Source organism: Varanus komodoensis, unplaced genomic scaffold, assembly GCF_004798865.1.
Source record: "Varanus komodoensis strain SLA01 unplaced genomic scaffold, ASM479886v1 scaffold40, whole genome shotgun sequence".
NCBI lineage: Eukaryota > Metazoa > Chordata > Lepidosauria > Squamata > Varanidae > Varanus > Varanus komodoensis.
This window is the reverse complement of record NW_025335942.1, coordinates 9,097,203-9,117,865: the sequence shown is the minus strand read 5'-3', so window position 1 is coordinate 9,117,865 and position 20,663 is coordinate 9,097,203. Positions and strand designations below refer to the sequence as shown.

The window sequence follows — 20,663 nt, the reverse complement described above, 5'->3', positions numbered from 1 at the left end:
GAGAGCTCTGGGGGCTGCGGGAGGCCCGGGGAGAAGCCGGGGCAGCGCCACAGACGGACCCCGGACCGGGCACACGGCCCTCCTGAGGCCGGCGGGCGGCGGCTCCCGGCGGCCCGCGGCCCTGGCCACCCGGGGGGCCACCCCTCGGGGGCCACATGCCGGCCGGGCACTCCGCCGGCGGGGGCCTCACCTGGCCTCGTAGTCGTTGCGGACGAGCAGCAGGTGCTGCAGGAGGGAGAGGAAGTGCGGCTCCGCCTGGGAGTCCCTCACAGTGTTGAGCAGCACCTGGAAGACCTCCCCGAAGTCGGTGCGGAGCGAGTCAAGGACGCAAAGTGAGTGGGGGAGCGGGCAAGGACCCCCGGGGAACCTCCCCCAGCCTGGCAGAGAGCTGGGATGCCCAGGCGGAGGCTGAGCCGCGCGCCCCGCTCGCTGCTCCGGAGGCTGCCGAGCGCAAGACGCGGCACACGCCGCACGAGTCCTGCTTCGGGGTCGCTCCCCGGCCCCCACGGAGAGGCTGCTGCGGCAGCGCAACCGAGGCGGGCTCCCTTCCCGTCCCTGGCCGGCCCTCTGCGGACAGACGCGCCCACCCGGGCCACCCGCGCACGCACTCAGGAAAGCCGCTCCCTCACCACGCGGCCCGTGGCCCATCCGCCCCGCCGAGCCTCTGCCTGGTGCCCAGGCCTGGCCTCGTTCGCATGGTGCTCCCTGCCCTTCCAGGGCCCCCCGTCCCGCAGGCCAGCCCCACAGGGCTGTTCGTGGCAGCTGGCCGGCTCATCTCGCACCCGTGCCAGGGTGCGACAGCTCCTCTGCCTAAGCGCCTTGCTTCTCTCTCTCTCTCACTCAAACACGCCAGGGGAGGCAGCGCCCATGCCTCTGCCTGGCCCACTTCGGCCCATGGGTCCCCGAGAACCGAGTCAGCTGCAGGGCCCTCCCCGGGCCAGGCCAGGCCAGGCGAGACCCAGGCAAAGGAAGGATATTCCATCTCCACGCGGACGTCCTCCAGGCGGGCCCGGAGCTCCGTGGAGTCCTCCTCGCCATACTCCTCGAAGGCCTGCAGCTGCACCTTCAGCTCCTCGTTGTCTTGGGCGTGCAGGTCCTGCGGGAGACCCGGTCGCGTCAGCGGGGGATCCTCAGGGCGCACTCCTGCTCCCGCCCACCGAGGAGCCCTTGGCTCTCCTGCCCCAGGTGCGCACGCGCTCTGGCCTCACCCGGGGGGAGGGCTGGACTGTCCAAGCCCGACCCGACCTGACCCGACCCTGAGGGTGCAGCAGGGCACTGAGAATCCCAGGCCCCGCAAAGCAGGGCGCGGCATCCCCAGCCCGCTTCCCGGCTCGTGCTCCTCCCACCGCACAAGGGGCGCCCCTTCCACGCACCTGCAGGGGCCTGGAGGACCCATGGAAGGGGCCTGGCAGCCATGCCAGCTCCGTCCCCTCCACGGGTCCCGCCCGCCTGGGGCGCACTTGAGGAGGGGGACTCCTGGCAGCGCCCCCAGCTCAGCAGAAACCCCCGGACTGCCCGCCACGGCCCCGGGCAGCCCGCGCGCTCCGCGGGGCCCCGGGCGGCCGATTTCCCCTGCCTCACCTTGAGGATCTCGCTGAGGCCGGAGCGCATCAGCTCGCTGCGGATGTGCACCCGGAAGTCGAGCTCGTCCGCCGGAATGATCAGGGCGTTGATCAGCTGCAGGCAGGCGACCTGCAAGGGCCGGCAGATCCGCGTCAGGCATGCCAGGCCGGTCCCTCGCCCCGGGAAAGACACTGCCGGGCGCCCGCCGGGCAACGCCAAAGAGAAGTGCTCTTCCAGCTCTGCTCCAGAAAGTGGCCCAGCAGCCCAAGCCGCCGGCTTCGCTCTTCCACCGGCAAGTGAGGGCCGACGGCCACTGGCCATGAGGTCAAGCGGCCCCGCTGGCAGCTGGGAGGAGGGGAGGGGAGGGGAGGCTGTGCCAGGCCGTTTCCGGTCCCGCTTGCTACCTTCAATGCCACGGAGGTGCCGTCCCTCAGGCCGTCCAGGAGGGGCTTGAACCTCTCCACGTCGTCCATCTCTGCCCGTTCCGTCAGGGCGCCCAGCACCTGCTCGTGCCTGCGGGAGAGCAAGGCGAGCGCGTTGGTGCCCCCCTCCCCGGCAGGGCGTGCTCCCTCGCCCGATGCAGCGATTGAGCCCACCGGCTTCCTCGAAGGAGCACGAACCCCTTGCTATGGCTCCTGGATTCCCACCTTGCTTCTCGCTCTCATGCTTACAGAAGAGACGGAAAACTGGCAGAAAAGCTAAAAGGATCCAGTGAAGAAGTAAGATGGAAGTAAACTTGACCAGTTACCTTTGTTCCGTTGGCCAGCAGGACTTTAAAGACAGTATCCCGAACCCTTGCAAGGGCTGTCAAGCGGTCCCTCCCCACCTGCGGGCACCTGTGTTCCTGCGCCTGCAGCACCCTCCCCGGCCGCACCTGGGCACCTGAGGGGTCGCGCGGGTGGGCAAGGCCTGGGACGCCCAAAGGCTTGGCGGCTCATGCCCCGCCTGCTAGGGCAGCCCTGCTCGCTTTTTGGGCTCCTTTCTTCACAGAAAGACACCTCCTGCTTGCTCAAGGCAACCCTAAATGACTCCCCTCCCCAGTGCAGCAGGCTGGACTGCAAACCGCTTTCGGCTACGCAGCACACAGGACCTGGGCCTGATCCTTCGAAAGCACCTGCCGTCCCATGAGCTGCGGCAATTTTGGGGTCTCTCTGCCTCCCCGCGTCCCCGCCAGCTTCCAGCAGAGCAACCCTGGATGTGCTTCTCTTGCATTCTCGCTGCTGGGTCAGAAAAGGCCTGCCATGAAAAGCGGCGCAGGGCGTTTTGTGGAGTGGCGGTGTGAAAACGGACAGCGGTGCTGGTGCGGCTCCGATTGTGAGCCGAAGGGAGCTCCTGGGGGACACTCGCCCCCTTCCTCCAGCCACCCCGGGTGTCCTGGAGAGCCCCCCAGGGGGCACAGGCCCTCCGGAGCAGCCCGGGACCCACAGCAAAGGGGGCTGCCCGACCGCAGGCACCCCGCACGCGCTCCCTTCCGCCCGGGTGGCCCCGAAGCCAGGCAGGGCCGGCGTGCAGCCCAGGCACGTGCCGGGAAGGCCCCGAGTGCCCGCGGGCTGTGGGATGGCCACTTACATGTCCACGGGCTGCGGCAGGATGCAGAGGGCGGAGAGGAGCTTGATGGCGTCGATCATCATGGAGGGGACCCTGGGGTCCACGGCCCGCGCCAGCAGCAGGACCCCCTCCTCCGTCTCGAGCATGGTCTTGATGCCGAACTGGAACGAGACGAGGGCAGCGCTGGGGGCCTCCACCTGCTGGAGCAGCCGCAAGGCGGCGGGCGGGGGAGCAGAGCGAGGGGGCGGGCAGCGACCCGTGGCCCTGCCTCTCCTCCCCTCGGACCTCCGGCTGCAGGGATCCGTCTGGAAGGGCCGCACTCCGGGAGAGGCCAGCCCGGACCCGGCGCTCGTGCTGCAGGTCGGGCGGCCGGGCAGGAGCGGGGGCTGCGGTGGACGCGGCCGTGCTTGCCAGCACGGATCGGGCCGCTTCCCCCGGGCGAGACACCCAGCGGGGATGCTGCCGCGGGGGCCTGGCCACGCTTCGGTGAGGAGGAGCGCCCGCGCTGCCCAGCACCGCTGAGAAGGGCGTGGAGAGGCGAGGCGGGAGGGCACCGGGCTCCCCGACATCGCTCGGCCTCATCCTGATGCCGGGACGCGTGTTTCTCGGGAGAAACAACTATTCTCCGGCCCTGCGCTCGGCCCCAGCACTGGCATCCCGCCACTCAGAAGTCTTAATGTTTTAATAAATAAAATAAATAAAAGTCCTGCGCTGGAGCCCAAAGGTCCCCGCGGGGTCAAGCTGCCCTCTTAGGGTCTCTCCAGATGGCTGCCTAAGCTGCTCCTGCCCTGAGCCGTTCTCCTGTTTATCGCCAGTTCTGCCTCCCGCTCATTCCCACTGCCCCTCGTCCAGGCCCGCCGCCGCCTTTCCTCTGCCCCTCCCCGGCTGCCTCCTCCCTGGTCCATCCCGGAGGAAGGGGCTCTCGCCCTCCGCCCGTGCCCTGGCCGCCCTCGGCGCTGCGCTGCTCTCGGCTCGCCCGCCCAGCCTCTGCTTTCTGGACGCTGGTGTGTTCCGGGCCAAGAACCCCTCCTTCTGTGGCCTCGCGCCACCCATCCTTTCTTGCCGCCCCGAACAACCCTTGAGCCACGCTGACTGGTGCGCACGACACAAAGAAGCTCCCCCACCATCGCCCCCGTGACTGCCCCCACGAGCTCCCCTCGTGCTCTGCCCATCGCCTACCCGCTTGTGTCTGGTTTCAGAGGGGGGGGGCAGAGACTGCCCCTTCAGCCCGTCCTTACGTGGGGCTCGGCCACACCCAGAAGTTGCCTCACTTCCCACCTCGGGGCACCTATCAGTTCCACAGACGCAGGAACCAGCCGTCCACACGCGCACCCGTGACGAAGGGGACGCTCACCTTGTTGTTCATGAAAGCCTTTAAGCACCGGATAATTTCGTGCTTGATCCGGATGTCGTACGGCCTGGGGAAAAGTGGGAAGCAACCCGGTGGCAGGCCTGTCGCGCACCCTTCCCGGTGTCCCACAAGCCACACAGCGGCACGAGGTGCTGCACCCAGGCGCTCCGGCCCTCCGCCGACCCTCGGGGGGAGGAGGCTCCGAGCCCGACCATGGGCCATCTTCCCCGTCCCCCCGTGTGCACCCGTGGTGCGCCCGATCCCATCGTCCCCGCCCCGCCCGGGAGCCAAGCGCAATGCGCTGCTCGGCCTCTTGCGGCACCGTGCGGCTCTCCGTCCCTCTCCGCGAGCCTGCGGGGCGCACGAGCAGCCTTCCTCGGAGAGCGCCTTACCCGGAGGCCTCGTCCTTCTCGTCGTGCAGACCTTTCAGGATGTCCAGGAGGCAGTTGAGACCCTCGGCTCCGAATGTCTGCACCCAGCTGGAAAGATCCCACAGTGAGACCGAAACCAGCGCGGCAGGTGCAGGGGGGCCCCGCGTCCCCCAGCACCCCGCCTTCCGCTCCCCACGCCCCCCGCTGCCTCGCCCGGTGCCAGCCGCCCCGCGCGCACCCAGGAGGGCCGCCGGCCCCGCCAGACGCCCACCTGACGGGGTTGTTGTTGAGGGACACGCGCAGGGACTCCAGGCAGGCCAGCAGCTGGGCGTCCCGGAGGCCCGACTTCAGCTCCTGGATGTTCATCACGGCCGACTTGGAGCTCTCCTTCTGGCTCATGCCCTGCGTGGGGAGAGGGCCGGCCGGGCCAGTCAGCCGCAGCCCGAAGCCGAGCAGGCCGCACGGGGCCGCGGTTTTCGAGCAAGCCCCACGCAGGCCTTGCGCCGAACCGTCTTCAGAGCCATGCACTCCGCTGGTTACCCGCTCGACTACGCGCCCAAAGCGGGCGGAAGGCCCGAGCGACAGCATTGCTGCCTTGGAAAGCCGGCTGCTCACCCGGATGGTTCCGGTCCCGGGTTGCACTGCCGCCTGTCCGCATGAGGAAGACTCCCCCCCACTCAATGTGATCATCCACTACACTGCGAAGGCGATTTCCCAGTACACCAAAATAGAGGGACACACCTGCGCGTGAATCAGGGCTTCGCGCTGCCGCAGCTGGGACCCTCCCGGGAAGCTTGGGCAAATCTAACGCCACGTGCTCAGGCTGTTTTATGTGGGAGGATCGGATAAAAGCTTCGTGCCAAACTATGGTCTGACAGTACAGCCATGCCAGGATGGCAGCAGCGCCGGCAAGCCTTCGTTTGCGTGTGGCCACTGGGAGAGCCTTCTGGCCACGGGGAACTAGCCACCGTTCGCAGACCTCCCGTGTCACAGTCCGAGCCACCAGTTTGCCTCCTAAGCAGGAATTCTGAGTGGGCAAAAAATGCCACTCTCGCCGTGCTTAGGGAAGCCCCAAAGACACACAGGAGGGATGGTTAGAGAATCTGGATACCTTCCCCACGTGCCTGCCTGCCTGCCTGCCCCTCGAGATCAGAGGCAGAGGCCCTTCTCTGGGAGCCTCCTTTGAAGGAAATCAGGAGGGTGGCTACCTGGAGAAGGGCCTTCTCGGGGGTGGCACCCCAACTGTGGAACACGCTCCCCGGGGAGGTTTGCCTGGTGCCGTTTCTTTATTCTTTTCAGCATCAGGCAAAAACCTTTTAATTTTCCAAACATTTTAATATCTAATTCCTGCCCCTTGAGATCAGCAGGAGAGGCCCTTCTCCGGGAACCCTCCGTGAAGGACATTGGGAAGGTGAGCACCCGGAGGAGGGCTTTCTCTGCGGTGGCGCCCCGACTATGGACTGTGCTCCCCAGAGAGGTCTGCCTGGCGCCTTCATTATATGTTTTTCGGCGCCAGGCCAAGACCTTTTTATTTAAACGGAATTTTAATTGTTAGCTTGTTTATTGATGTTATATCTTTGGCCAGGGCGTTTCCAATTATACTGTTTTTATATGATCATATGTACTTATTTATTGTTGTAAGCCGCCCCAAGGCGTCGGCAAATGGGACGGCATAGAAGTTGACTGACTGACTGACTGACTGACTGACTGACTAAATAAATAAATAAATAAATGGTTTTATCTTTGATTTTATCACTAATGGTCGGATGCAGTGTGTTGTTTGTTGGTGTGTTGTTGTGTTTTTGTAAGCCATCCAGAGACTGTGGGTCTCAATGACATATAAAAACTTCAAATAAACAAACAAATCATCTACCTCTACAGGATTCTCTGCTAGGTGCTGTGGCGACAAATTTCCAGCACAACCCTGAGACCGGAACTTGGTTGGGCGGAATCCATTTTGGGGCAGGGATGTGGAGGCAGCTGCTCTGTGGCTAGGAATCCGACAGATTCCCTGGGCTCGGTCCCCAGACTCCGGTCTGCCTGGCTGTGGCCGTGAGCCTGAGCACCCAGCTTTGGCGTGGGGCTGGGGAGGATCCCAGCCCCGGACAACCGCCACGGGCGGCACCCGAGCTCCACGCCACTCGCCGCAGCCCCGGCCCGTGCCGTCGTCCGTGCTCAGGAGGAGGTCGCTGAGCATGCCGTCTTCTCTGCAGACGCTCCCTCAGCTTGGCTCACTTTCTAAGCCCGAGCTGAGCACAAGGCCAAGTCCACGAACTCTCGAGAGACGGACTCTGCAGAGGGTCCTTGCAACACCGTCTTGGTTGTAGAGCAGCAGTTTTGGGAAACGAAATGGCTAAAATATTTTTCAAGGAGTTGTTTTTCCTGCTTTGTTTCGTTTCCCATCATTATTTGCAAAACAGCGCAACAGTGAAATTACACAACAGCACAACAGAAATGACAGGGCGCTCGCAAGAGGCTGCTGCTGGGAGTGGTTACCACAAAGACCTGAGCCTCAGCCCGAGGGGCTTCCCAGGTGGCTGGGGATTTCCTCCAAACAGGCCCTTCCTCAAGCTCCTAATTTCGACTGAGATGCTGTCACGGCTATGCACATTTTTGCTAAAAAATAAAGTCTTCCGCATTTCAGAAAAACAGTGCATTCACAGAATTCTGCCACTTATGCTCCAAAGTTTAGACTCCTGCCAGAAAATGTGGTGTCAAACGGACATACGAATCCCACAGTTGGTATACAATGCAGCTGTTCCTCTGCCTGAAGAGCGGCAGGGAAAGCTTCTGGTGAAATACTCGTATTTCACATATCATCCAATTTAACTGCCCAAACTGGAGTTTTTCTCCTCCTCGGAATCTTACCAGCTTCATCAGAGCAAAGGGTTTAATTAGACCCTACAAAGTTTTCTCTCCTCCCACATAGCTACAGGCAAGGCAAAGGGAGGGGGGCTCCATCTACGGAGGGGCAAATGAGCTTTGTCTGAACTTGCCAACGTTTCCGAACGCCAGCTCTCAGCCAATCTCCTCCAGACAACAGGGGCACAGCCGGGACAAGGCGGGAGCTGGCTGAGCGCACCTCTGTTACAAGCAAGCCCTCATTAAGGCCAACCACAGCCTGTCTCACCCGGACAACCTGGCAAGGAGCTGTTGCGCAAGACAAGGGTCAGACGCTCTCCAGCACAGCAGTACCCAAAGTGGGAAGGGCGAGGAGCACTTGCTCCGTCGCCAGGGCCCAGGACACGCCAGTAGCGGAGACCTGGGGCCTCTCGGCCTGCCTGGCTCACTCCCAACCCGGGTGCCGGCAAAAGTCCAAGAAGGTCCCCCCAGGAGCGGGCCCCTTTCGCCCACGGCTTAGCAGCCGCCTTCGGAGCAGGCCGTCAATCTCCCCTTAGAGGGAGCAGCGCCGAGCCTTGGCCTGCGGTCCGAGGCAAACCGAGCGGAGCGACCAGCGCGCCCAGGACGCTCTCCGGCTTGCCCCCGCCCGGCTCCAGCTTCCAGAGCCGGGAACTCACCGCTTTGGACGTGTGGAGGTACTGGGAGACCATCTCCCTCTTGATGCCCATGTCCTTCTCCCGCAGGGGCTGCTGCTTTTCCTCGTTGAGGTTCATGTCCACCTGCGGAAGAAAGCGGAGCAGATGCCTTCATCAGGAACAGGAACCTTTGGCCTCTCGGGGGCACTCGAGGGGTGCCCAGGACAGCGGTGGGAGGGGAGGGAGTGGCCCCAGAAGCTGCCAGCTGCAGGCAGAGGGGGCGCTGGCCCCACCGGCCGCAGGTGGAGCCCTCGGCCGCTGTCCGTGCTCATTGCTGGGACTGTGTCTGCGCCGGCAGGCAGGCAGGCAGGCAGGCAGGCGTGCCACGGGGGTGCTCTCCACCCGCTTGCCTCCCGCAGATTCGTAGCTCAGCTTCGCTCCCGAGCGGTCCCCTCGCCCACCTTCTCCTGCCCTGAAACCGGCCCCCAAAGCGCGACCCACGGAGAGAGGAGCGCCCCCGAGCGGCTTACCAGCATCTGCTCAAACAGGACCAGCACTTCCTCGTCTGAGATTTCCTGCAGCATCTGGCCCGAGCTGGACATGTCTGAAGAAGTTGCCGAGGAATTCCTGTGAGCCGCACTCGGCTTCTCTTTCTCCTTCTTGATTCTCATGCTGGTGAATCTCTCGATCTAAGGAGGAAAAAGCCGAGGAGGGGCTGGCACGGCCGTCCTCCGGCTGCCCCTTAGCGAGCCCATTTACAGGTGCTGCGCTTGTGTGTGTGGCTCTGTTACAGATAAGGGCTGCTGGGGGGCCGTCTTGATACTTTTTGGAAAGCGTGAGGCAATTTAAAACGTCACCTGCCGCACCCTCTCACCCACTGCACCCACATCCATGAGGACACCCTGAGCATTCTGGGAAATGTCCCTTGCCCACACGCGGAAATGCCGGCGGACCCGGGCAGCAATTCTCTTCGGCCTCACACACTCCGCGAGAGCCCAGGCCGGCCCCGCTGCGGCTCTCGCGCTCAGACGATGCACGTAGCAAAAACCAGCACGAGCGGTGAAGCCAAGCACTTCGGGAGCAGCAGAGGGTGGCGTTCCTGATTCTGGGGCTCGTTCAGAAGTTACATGCAGCCATGGTTTCACCCAGACGCTCCAGGCGGTCAACAGTGCAAATGCTGCACCACCCCTCCAACCGACGGCAGCCCGTGTGGGAAGCGCTGGCTGCTCCGGCCTGTCCAGCTGGCAGGGGAACCTGGGGCAGGGCTGGAGGGCAACCGCGATGCCTGGCAGAGGACGGGCAGGAGAGGCTATCCCTCCAGGCGCCCCGACCGGCTGCAGCCCTGAAGGGCCTTGAAGGCCACAAAACGGGCTTGGACTTTGGCAGCTGGCGAGAAGGACCCTCAGCTGGGCCACGAGACAAGCAGGCCGCCGGCTGAGAGGACGCGGCAAACGTTCCGGCTGGCCAGTTCCGGCTCGGGCATTTCAGACCAGCTGAAGCTCCCAGGCAATACTGAAGGGAAGCACTGTGTCGAACATCCTTCCCTCTGCTTATTCATCCCATTTCTATACTGACCGATAGCCAGCCATCTCTGGGCAGTTTGCATCTATTTCAATCACAAAATGCTACACAACCAAGCGCAAGGGCTCTTGCAAAAGTTTCCGCACTTTTATTAAGAATGCTTTTTAAAAAATCACACCACTTTTCTACACAGACATCTTGCTTTGCGGTGCATTTTTCCCCATGTCATACCACCTTTTTAATTCCATCAGCAAAAAACACATAAAATATATTTATAAAATATAAAAGTGTGGAAACTTTTTGAAGATCCCTCGTATAATGGAAAAGCTTAAAACAATAGCATAAGATAAAAATAAACAGAATAAACAGAGAGTCCTATGGGCTACAGGGCGGCATGCCAATGTACTAAACCCAACCAAACCAGATATAGCAGCGGTGCAAAGATTTATAATACAGTGATGGTCTTGCAGCAACAGAGCCTGAGTCTCTGCTGGCAAGCCGAGGGCACCCAAGCCCTGGAGCCGAGCCGAGCCGAGCCTCACAGGGAAGGGCAGGCCGTGGAGCTCTCGCCCAGGCGGGCAAGCCACCCACAAACAGTGGCCCTGCCTCCTCCGGACTGGGTCGCAGCTCCCTGGCCCCCTTCCAGGTCATTACTGTGCCCAGGCACCGGCTCCGAACAAAGGAACTCGAGGGGAAGCAGGAAGCGATTCTCTTTATGACTGTTCACAGCTCGATGCATTTCAGAGAATTACCCTCTCCTTCCTCAGAAGCAATAACCCAGATTCAAAATAAAAGAAAACATAGCAGGAGATTAACACACGGCACTCAGAATTAATATTTTAGGATATGGAGTTTTAAGCCCACACTCTCCCAGCAATCAAGCACACAGGACATTAATAAAGAGAAGCGTTGGCACTGGAGCGCAGCGCCTCTGCATTACAAGGTATCTGCTCCAGGCTGGTTTTACACACACCGCGGGCCTGCCTCGGTTTCCGCACTGTGCACCTTAAACCCTCCACCATGACCCCGAAAGCTCTGGCGCGTGTGCTCAGCGGCTCTTGCAAAGAGACTTCAGGGACAACACAGCACACGGTCCCCCTCCGAGCGCAGCCTCCCTCCCGGGGAGGCGTGAACGCAGCAGCCACACGACGTGTGTTGCCCCAGGAGTGGAAAGATCTTTTTGTCCCTGAGGTCCTTTGGAGAAGCTGGAAGACTCGCTTCTTCATGCTAGTCAAAACTGGGCATTTTACTTTTGCAAGTCAATAATTTTGCAATTGCTTCCAAAAAACCAACCAAACAAGCAAAAAGCAGCTCCTTGTTGGAAGGGTGCCGCCAGTCCTCAGTGACAAACGGAATCACATGGTTGGACGTGTGTGCGCAACATATTTTGTAGAGTCTAGAAGTTGTTAAAACAGCAGTGATCACGATCAGGTCTGTTGTCTCCAAAATAAAAAGTACGTGGCTAGGAAAAAGCGCTCCCAGTCTCTTCTGGATGCCCAAGAGCAGTGGGAAGCCAAACTGCACTTCGAAGCTGCACCTTAAGGGAACAGGCAGACAAGAGACGGAAAGAAGGAAAATACATAACTGGAGGTGCTTACCTCATCAGCCATTACCCGCTTCAGATTCTGCAAGCAGAAAAAAGGGAGAGAGAGAGAGAACTAGGTCAGTGACACAAGGAACCCCCAAAACCAGGAAAGAAAGCTGCCAGAACACCCAGAAAGTGGGTTTTGCCCAGATTGTGTACACCCCCTTCACGACCAAGCAGAACACTGTTAAACCGTTTTGTCTGCATTCCCAGGATTTTATTCCACAGCAGCTGCACAAGAGGCAAAGCCCCAGCAAGTAGCTGCGCCGAATTCTGGAAAGATGCTTCAGAGCATCCTCCGGCCAGGAGAGGCCACGCTGAAGAGCTTGGCCTCCGAGGGCTACGATTTATGGGACAGTGCTGGGCGAGGCTGCTTGCCGCCGTTAGGGAGCGGGTCTGGATGGGAGCATTCAACAGCCGGGCAACCCTCAGTGCGACTCGGCACTGGGGCCTCTCAGGCAGGATGCAGGCAGAAATCCACCGGGGCGGCCCCTTGGCTCCTCCAGAGCAACGACGGGGAGCTCCCCAGACGGCCCCGGGCGTTGAGGTCGCTGGTTGAGAAAGAAACGTTGGTGCCCTCGCCCCAGTGCTGTGGAGCACCGTTCAGAGCTGAAACGCTGGTGGTGCCGGCTGCAGGTGCGGCTTCCGCAAAGATGCCTGGAAGCGCCCACCTGTGAGGTGAGGAATGAGGTGGTGAAGGTGCAGGGGCCAGGGCCCGGCTGAAGACCAACGGGCCTGGTGACCAAGCCAGGTGGGGGCTCTCCCGCAGAGGGCAGTCCTCTGAGCAGGGTGGTTTAACCGGGAGTCCGGCACGGGGCAGGGGGCCGTTCCCAGCAGCTCTTGAATAGTCCCATGATTCACAAAGTGTTGCTTGAGGGCGACAAAAGGGGATTCTCCCGGGAACGCCAGTGCAGCCCCAGGACCGCACGGGAGGAGTGCCGGGAAAGGATCCTTCCGGACACGCACTTGCGCCACGTTTAATTTTTAACACCAGGCCGCCTTCCAGCTCCCTTAGAGGCCCCTCAAGCAGCTCAAAGCAAGCAACAGAAAGAGCAGCTCCATTGCAAATGCAAACAGCTTCTCGATGCCCGTCGCCTGTTTACCTGACCCGGCAGTGGGAGGGCGGGAAGGTGCAGCATGCGGGAAGAGTGCAGGGCTGGGACAGGGGGCGTCCCGGGACCTTGCCCCAAATTGGCCAGGACACTCACTGGGGCTCTGGGGCCGTCACTGACTATTGGCCTGGCCCGCCTCACAGGGTTGTTGTACGGATAGCAAGGCGAGGAAGGTGCTCAGCAACGCCTCCTTAGAGGGAAGGCAGGACATAGATGCAGCGAACGAATAAATGAGGCAGCCTGCAGCCAGGCAGGGGCCCCGCGCGGCCCTGCAGAGGCCTTTCCTCCTGATGCAGATGCCCCTCTCGGAGGACGGCGGCCGCGGGACGCGCCTCTCAGCCGGGCTCTGCCAGGGCCAGAAGGAGCGCAGGGGGAATGGGGGGCAGGACCAACGCGGGCAGCGGCATCCGCCTTGCGAGGGAAGAGCTGCATGCACCACACGTGCCGGAAACACTTTGCCGCCTCTCATTTATTTACTTGCGCTTTTACATACTGTTTATCAGCAATGTGGCTCTCACAACGTGTACAGTAAAACCGCATAAAAACAACATATAGTACACAACATCAACAACCATCCTGATGCGCAGTGAACCTGTCACAGGACATCTGCACAACCAACAGAACACAAACAACGGCTGGGAACGATGCGTGGCCGTATTTTGACAACGAATCCACATGCACCGATAGAGACATACGCCACAGCCCTTACGAGCAGCACAGCATCTGGAGAGCCCCACCGTGTGCTTGCCACGCGGTCCTGCCAAGTTTGAAGTGGGTGCAGGACTGATAAATATCCCGGCTTCCCTCCAGGGGCAGGGAAGAGGCCGGAGGCCGGAGCAGAAAGCCGCACCGTCATCTGCGGGGAGCTCCGTCCAAGTGTTTATGGAGGGTGTTGGCCCAGCCTTGAGAGGCCCTTCCAACGATGAAGAAATGCTGTTTGCTTGTCTCTAGGGCAACCGGCCGAGGCCTCCACCCACCGCCGGCCGGCACGCTCCCGCAAGCCGAGGGGAAGCGCCGGGGGCCGCCTCGAGGCGGGTTCCTCAGCCCCGGGACTGGCCGAGAGCCCCTGGCCGAGGCCCCCACCTCCTCCGGCAGCTCCGCCCGGGCTGCCCCGAAGGAACCCATTGCAAGCCTGGCGGGCTTTTCTGCTTCCTCCACATGGGCCAGGCCGGGACAGGAGCAGGGAAGGGAGGTGCCGTGGCAGCCGCCGGGCCCCGAGCACGCAAGGGGGCCCCGACGAACGGGGAATCGCCGAGCAGCCCCCCGGACTCTGGCCCAGGCACACGCGCATGTTGCTCACCGCGTCCCCGTCCCTCCCTCGCGGCAAACAATATGCCTTCTCGGCGAGGCTGCTCGGCCAGCGCACGCTAAGGGCCACCCCACGCAGGCCCCCCAGCAACACGCATGCGCTGCGCCCTTCCAACCACGCCTGCCTGGTCCTGGTCCCCACGTGCTCCAAAGCCTGGAGGGCAGGGGGTGCGCGCCGGCGGCTGAGGCCAGCCAGGCGGGCCTGAGGGATCGGCACCCTGCTTGCCAGGAGCAGCTGCTCCAAGCCGGGGACACCCCCGGCTCCTCCTGGCCAGAAAAATGGTTGTGAGCCACCCCGAGGCTTCAGTGAATGAGGCGGCATAGAAGTTCCCCTAATAAATAAATACATAAATAAAAAGGTGGGCGAGGGGAATCGGCTTCCCCCCAGACATGCTGGGCTCCAGCCGGCCGTTCCCCGGGAGGTGGAGCGCTCCCAGCCACCGGCCGGCTATTCTGGAGAGGCGAAAGCCGCCGCCCGCCGGCCTTCGGCAAGGGGGGCTTTCCTATGTTCTGCCTCCACGGCTCGGTGCGCGTGATGCCAAGGCCCGCCGCCCTGCCTGGCCGCTGTGAGCTGCTCTGGGGACGGGAGCCGCCTGGAAAGTGGCAGAACGACGTCACCAGCAGCGAGCCACCGACTGCCGGAGGCCCAAATGCAGCACATCTGGGGAGACCCGTTTCCGCCAGAGCAGCATCTGCTCCTTTAAGAGTTTCTTCTTCTATGCCAACTGGGCACAAACTGTTTTTTACTCCGAGGATGAACTTTAATCTCAGTTAAGACGGAGAATACGTGACATTAAATTTAATTGAAATGGTAAACACTATTGCAGAGTGTGGAAAAGAGATTTGCTGGTTGCAGGGTGAGGCCCCGGGGGAGACGGGGAGCCCAGGGCTTCCCTCCAGCAGTGACCTCGGGAGGGGTCCAGGTCGCAATGGCGGGGATGCAGCAGCACACCTGCGGGACCTCAGCGCTCACCCAGCTGCACCCCTTCAGGCAGCAGCGGGTGCAGCAGTGGGGACGCCCCCTCCCAAAACCGGCTCCGTGAAATGGAGCAGAGGAGTTGCTCCACCAGGGCTTGAAACAGCTTGAAAACAAACACGGGCAAAGCCTTCTTGGAGCTTCATGAAGGAGCCTGGGGGGCGGGGGGCGGGCACTGCTGAAACCCGAAGAGGGCACCTTGCGCTATCCCAGCGCAGGGCCTATTTGGGCGGCGCAGGATTGGAGGGGGGCTGCTTGTGCCAGCAGAAGCCACCCTCGGGATAAGCAGGTGGACTTGCGGCAGCTGAAGCTGAAAGGCTGACTTGCAAAGCCCTTCCCTGCGGCCGGAGCCCCTATTTGCCTTTGAAGAAAGGGGCTCCCCAGAGTTGGCAAACATCCCACGCTGAGGACCACCCCGGGATGCTGCAAAGGGGCGGGCGAGCTGGAGAAAGCCGCCTTCTGCGTGTGGGCAGCTCATCCCTCGCCCTCCCTGAGCATGGAGACGAGGCACCTGGCCCCGGGCAGACGGCTGCAACCTCGGAGCGCCGCTGCCCAGGACGGCTCCCCAGCTCCCACACTTCCGGCCCAAATGCGTCCTGCAGCTCCCCCAACATCTCCCCTCAAAGGCTCCTGCAGCAAGAACAAGACAGAAGCTGCACTGGGGAAACCCAGGAGGCTACAGATGGGCCGGAAGGTGGCTCCTTGCACACTCAGAGCTCCCTGCGGGGCTCCTTCCATTCCGAGAAGGGTGCGGAGGAAGGAGAGAGGCACCCCGGCCTCTCTTGCCCAGGGAAGGGCCTCACAGCGGGCGAGGCTCCTCGAGTCGTGCTTGCGGTCTGAAGCACAGGAAATGAGCTGCCCGTGTCAGGAGGCAGCTAACGAGCTGCCGCGGTGATGCAAGGCTTAGCTGAGGTTCTTGCAGAGAAGCAGTGGTGCCCACTCTTTTACAGGCCAGAGAACGGGGGCAGCTACTTGCACAGGAGCCAAGCTCTGTGCTGGCCTGACATGGGAGCTGCCCTGCCAAGAGGAAGACCGACCATCTGACTCATGTGCCCAGGAGCCCGAAGGGAGAGCAGAGAAAGTCACCCAGGTTTCACTGTATTGATGCATCGCTGCCACACTTCACTGGCACGGAACTCTGGGCGTGTGGCTACGGCGGAGCCGCTCACCCCCCGCGGACACGAGCAACCAAGGAACAGCCGGGCAAGTGGCATCTTCTAAAAGATGCAGTCTCCGAGTTCTGGCATTTTCTCAAGAGCACTTCCTGTTCAGGAATGTAGGAAAGGGCACGGACCTGGCCTGGGAGTTTGGCATCAGTGTGGTTTAATTTGAAACTTTTAATTTAAAACGTTCCTGTCACAAGTATTTCACTCATCCTGAAAGCTTAATGAAAGAATTCCCCCAAAGCCGCTTGTTTCTCTGCAGGCCTCCACGGATGAGACAGCTTCTCTAAAGCCCCAGAGTTGAAAAGCGCTTCATTAGAGAACACTGTCCAGGTCAGGAGAGAATCCCAAGTGAAGTCCGAAGCGCAAGGCATGCGAGAGCCAAGCACGGCACCCGGCCTCCCGGGAACAGCTTCCACCGGCCTCCGTCCGGCCTAGACTCGTCCGGCCACAGCTGGTGCCCGCGCATTGCACAGCCCCGAAAAACTGCCTGCCAAAGCCTGCCTGTTGCACGTGGCCGTGGGAGCCCCCCTGCGAGGGCGCTGGGCGCAACGTCCCTGGTTTGCGCCGTGCCCAGCGCCTTGCACCAGCCCCCTCCCAGCACCAGAATCAGGTGGGCCGGGAAGCGGCCCCCTCGCTGGGGAGGGCGCACGTGCAGGAATGCCGAGGCCGCTGGGGCAACGCTCACGTGGAGAAACCTGCCTGCCGCCGCCTCCGCTCGGCGCACCAGCCGCAGCTGCTCCCGCTCCCGTGCGGGGAGTGCAACCGCCAGGTCCCGGCACCGGCGTGCGCAGGAGCGCCCCCTGGCGCCCCGCGCGGCTCCCCGGACAGTGCATGGGAGCGGGGCTGCAGGGCGGCCCCGCAGACCACACCTGCGCAAGAGCCGCACGGGCGGCCGCTGGCGCCCAACCCGGGAGGAGGCCTTGGGGTCGACACGCCGCGCCCTGAGCGACCCAGGGCCGAACCACCTGGAAGCGCTCGTGGGCCAGGGTCCGCCTCGTCCGGCAGCGACAGGGAAATGGGTTCCCTCTAAAGCGGCCCCATTCACTTGCTGGCACCCTTTCCGGACAGCTTCCTCCACCTGCGAACGAGACCTCAGAGCCGTAAGCCACGACAAGGGGCAAAATAAAGCCGAGAGTTCAAGCAGAATCCGTAAAAGCCGGCTAGTCAGTTACGGGCAGCTTCCTGGGATGAGCAAGTCTTTGCGGGTGCCACAAACAGTGGGCAGCACGCCCCAAAAAGTCAGGTCTGCCTGCAGAAGGCTCCAGCTGGGCCCTGGTCCATGGGCAGCCGCCCGGAGTGTGCCCCCCCCCCGCTTTCCACTCAAGCCCCCGAACTGGGCGGCCTGGTTAGGGATTCAGAAGCGGCCAGTGCCGTTCCTCCTGCAAGAGGAACCCCGAGGGATGCGGCACCTGCAGCCGGGACGGGAAGCAGGCCGGCCAGAGGCAGGCCAGGCAGCGGAGGCACTGGGCACCATGGCGGGGCCCAGCGGCCTGCTGGCGAGGGGGCATGAAGCAGGGCCCCGGGGGCCGTCCGCCCGGGGCACCCCGTTGCCCCCCCACGCTCGCCTCTTTTCTCACGGACTCCGAAACACCCTTTGCGCGTTCTCCTGGCCAGTCGCCTTCGCTTGCATTAACTCAATAAAAGCTTTTAGTTCGGAAGTCGCCGTCTGCATGCCTGGGAGAGAAGCCAGGCGGCTGGCTGCACTCTGCACGAGCTCCAGCTCCCAGCGGAGCCCCAAGCAGACCGCCCCGCCTCAAAGCACCAGAACCCACAACCGGGCCCTTTCAGGGCTAATTAAATTCTTACTCATTAATGGTTGGGGGAAGCCAAGGCAAGCAAACAGCACATCTTGCTGCGCTTTTATATCGCTTTCGTAGGCGGCTGGAGACCACTTCGGGATTTTAAAAACGGGGAATGCCATGCAAACACTTTAGAAGCCCAGGGAAAGTATTTCTATGATTCTGTTGCTCTTCTTCTCATTATTAATACTGTATCTCATTGATGCGCTGCCTCTCTGCCGCCAGTTCTCTCCTCCTCCATCGCATCAAATGGGGGTCCCTGCTGAAAGACAGACTGGTCCTCTGGGTGGGGGGGGGAGGAACATGGCCGCCCGCCGCTCTTCCCAGCCTTCCACATTCCTTGCAGGCACGACTGACCGGCTGCCTTCTACCCTTGCTGGCCAACGCTCAACCGCTGCCCGGCTGGATCTGCGCCCCCCAGCCCTCCTGCGCCGGCAGGCCTCTCTGCCCGTGGGCATCATGGGGTGCCGCTGGCCACCGCGCCCTCCCCACCCAGCCTGCTGCTGTGAACACCCCAGCGCTCCTCGCGAGCCCTTCGGGGAAGGTGCCGTCCGCCCCGCCACCCGCCGGCTGCCACAGTCCCTGCGAATTCTCCTCTCCAGCTGGCCGAGCTGGAAAGGGCCGCTGCCGCAAACCGAAGGAACAGGCCTGTTCCCAACACAGCAGCTTTATGAGTGAGCAGGAGGAAGCGGGACGGTGAGGGGGGGAGCGCCATCTGCAACCCCGCTACAGCCCGGCTGGACATCTGCTGGTCCCGGGCCTGGCCTGGCAGGGCCTGATGCGGGGCACATGGGTGAGGGCTGCCGGAGCCACCCCCACCCAGCCGCGTCTCCCCGGGCACCCTAGCACCGTGCACGCCTTTCTCCAGGCCGGATCCACACCAGCAAGCAGGCCGTGCTGGGAAGAGAATCCGGCCCAAAGGAGCCCGGGCAGCCGTCCGCAGTGTCAGAAGCAAGCCCACCCTCAGACCGTTCCTGCCAGGAAAGCGGCTCCCGCCGTCATGCTGGTCTGGGCCCCGAGAAGCCCCCCACCCACAGCAAGGACAGCTGCCCGTGCTGTCCACGAGCACGTGGAGAAGAGGCCCACGGCCCGGGCCGAGGCAGAGGCCACACAGGCCAAGAGGCCACCTCCGCAGCAAGCCCTCCTCTGCAGATCCCAGCGAGGAGCACGGGGCCTCCTTGGTACGCTCAGCCCGGCCCCAGCGGGACTGGCGATCGACTCCCAGGCCTATCGAGAGGCACAGAGCGACCAGCCGAGGCAGCACTTCTCCGTAGGACAGCAATTTTCCGAATCAGCTCCTGAGGTATGCGAAGACAAATCCCACGCACCGGCTGCCCTAGAGGCCTCCGAAGACCCACCGTGCTCAGGGGCCTTACTCCATGTGCAGTGCATGGAAACCAGCCCCGTGTCCCGACGCTTAACCCAGTCGGAAGTGCTGGGAAGAGCAGCCAAGGCAGGGAAGAGCCTTGCCCCCAGGCCACCTGCCCCAGGGCCCCGTCAGACCAGGCAAGCGGCACTGCCCTCTGCACGCCTGCCCAGGAGGACGAGGCAAAGCAGGGCAGAGCCAGCCTCCAGCAGCCCAGCCGCTCTGCCAACACTCCGGCGCGGTCACAGGAGCTCGGGCTCCCTTTCGGCCCCAGATGATGGGACGCGGCATCCTGCAACGGGCCGGGTCGATGCGCAGCTCATGTTGTGAGCCGCCCCGAAGCTTTGTTGCGATGGGGGCGGCATAGAAATGTTTTAAATAAATAAATAAATTCCACGCTCCTAGCGGGAGGTGCGTGACATCAACGTCCAGGATTTCACCGTCCAGGCCTTGCCCTTAGCGTTAACGCACAAAGACACAGAGGGCAATTGCGCAGAACTGCACAGGCCGCAGCTGCGCTTTGCGCTGGGGAAGATGCGACGAAGACCCTTCCCCAGCATCCTAAGAGGAAGTGAGTTTGTGGCAGCTGTGCCCTCAAGCACGTGCGCGAAGCCGCAGAGGTGGGGAAGGCACGAGGGGGGAGAGGCGCCAGGAGGGCTCTGACGCTCCCCAACAGACGCCTCCCCGCACGAATCGACGCTGGAGCTACGAACACACGGGAGGCCAACTTAGTCCACTGCCGGGGGACAAGGAGATTTTCCTGTGTACCTCCCATCGTGTTCCTGAACAACTTTTGTTCTGCCATCTTTAAAAAGTGCCTAAGTAGTAACAAAACCCCCTTCTAGCTATATGTATTTCTTCAAGTTGTGATTCTGGCCCACCTTGGCACTCTGGCAGTGGCGCACAGGAAGCGGCTTTCTCATGCTTTACAGTCCCCGGGGCGGCCACGTCCCACCTGGGCAGGCCCGACCCCGGCCCGGAAAGGGCGTGGGGGTGCGGGAGCCACCCGCCAGGGCTGGGAGACAACAGCGCTGCTCCGGCCCGAGGACCCCCGGCCGCGCAGCAGGGCTCCGGGCGGGCCTGCAGGAGGGGCCGGCCGACACCGCGGGGCGGCGAGTGGGGCTCCCCGGGCCGGGCGCCGGAGCCCGCGCTCTCCGGGGCGCGTCGCGCACTGCACGAGTTGCGGAAGTTCCGCGGGAAGCGGCCGCGCGCAACAGGTCCGGCCGGCACACGGGGGCTGCGAGGGGGCGCGCCGCGGACACGTGCACCTGCGCGGACCACGCTGTGCGCCCTGCCGGCCCGGGGCGGCGGTGGCGGCGGGACGGAGGGGACGCCGGGAGAGGGGACACCCGTCGGGACGCGGCCAGGCCCGGGCGCCGCGCCCGCTCAGCCAGGCGCCCGGGACCGGCCCGCCGCCTTCCCGCGCGTCCTCAGCGCCGGCGCCCGGCCTGCTCGGCGCGCAGAGCGCCGCCACGGGCCGGGCGGTGCCGGGTCCGAGCGCACGGGCGGCCTCCCTTCCGG

General features: G+C 62.8%; 1 protein-coding gene across 1 annotated transcript in view; it reads right to left on the bottom strand.

Annotated features, from left to right (window-relative positions):
- The window catches only part of DIAPH1 (diaphanous related formin 1), a 54,512-nt gene extending 34,432 nt beyond the window's left edge, over positions 1–20,080 (bottom strand). Inside the window, exons 1-12 of the mRNA XM_044442883.1 lie at positions 20,024–20,080; positions 11,429–11,455; positions 8,840–8,998; positions 8,352–8,453; positions 5,105–5,235; positions 4,855–4,941; positions 4,466–4,529; positions 3,133–3,272; positions 1,968–2,076; positions 1,582–1,692; positions 978–1,096; positions 191–307 (exon numbers count right to left, since the gene is read on the bottom strand). Coding sequence (XP_044298818.1) covers positions 191–307; positions 978–1,096; positions 1,582–1,692; positions 1,968–2,076; positions 3,133–3,272; positions 4,466–4,529; positions 4,855–4,941; positions 5,105–5,235; positions 8,352–8,453; positions 8,840–8,998; positions 11,429–11,455; positions 20,024–20,065 — 1,208 coding nt within the window. The 5' untranslated portion in view covers positions 20,066–20,080. The remainder of the gene's footprint in view (positions 1–190; positions 308–977; positions 1,097–1,581; positions 1,693–1,967; positions 2,077–3,132; positions 3,273–4,465; positions 4,530–4,854; positions 4,942–5,104; positions 5,236–8,351; positions 8,454–8,839; positions 8,999–11,428; positions 11,456–20,023) is intronic.
- Positions 20,081–20,663: the final 583 nt, after the last annotated feature.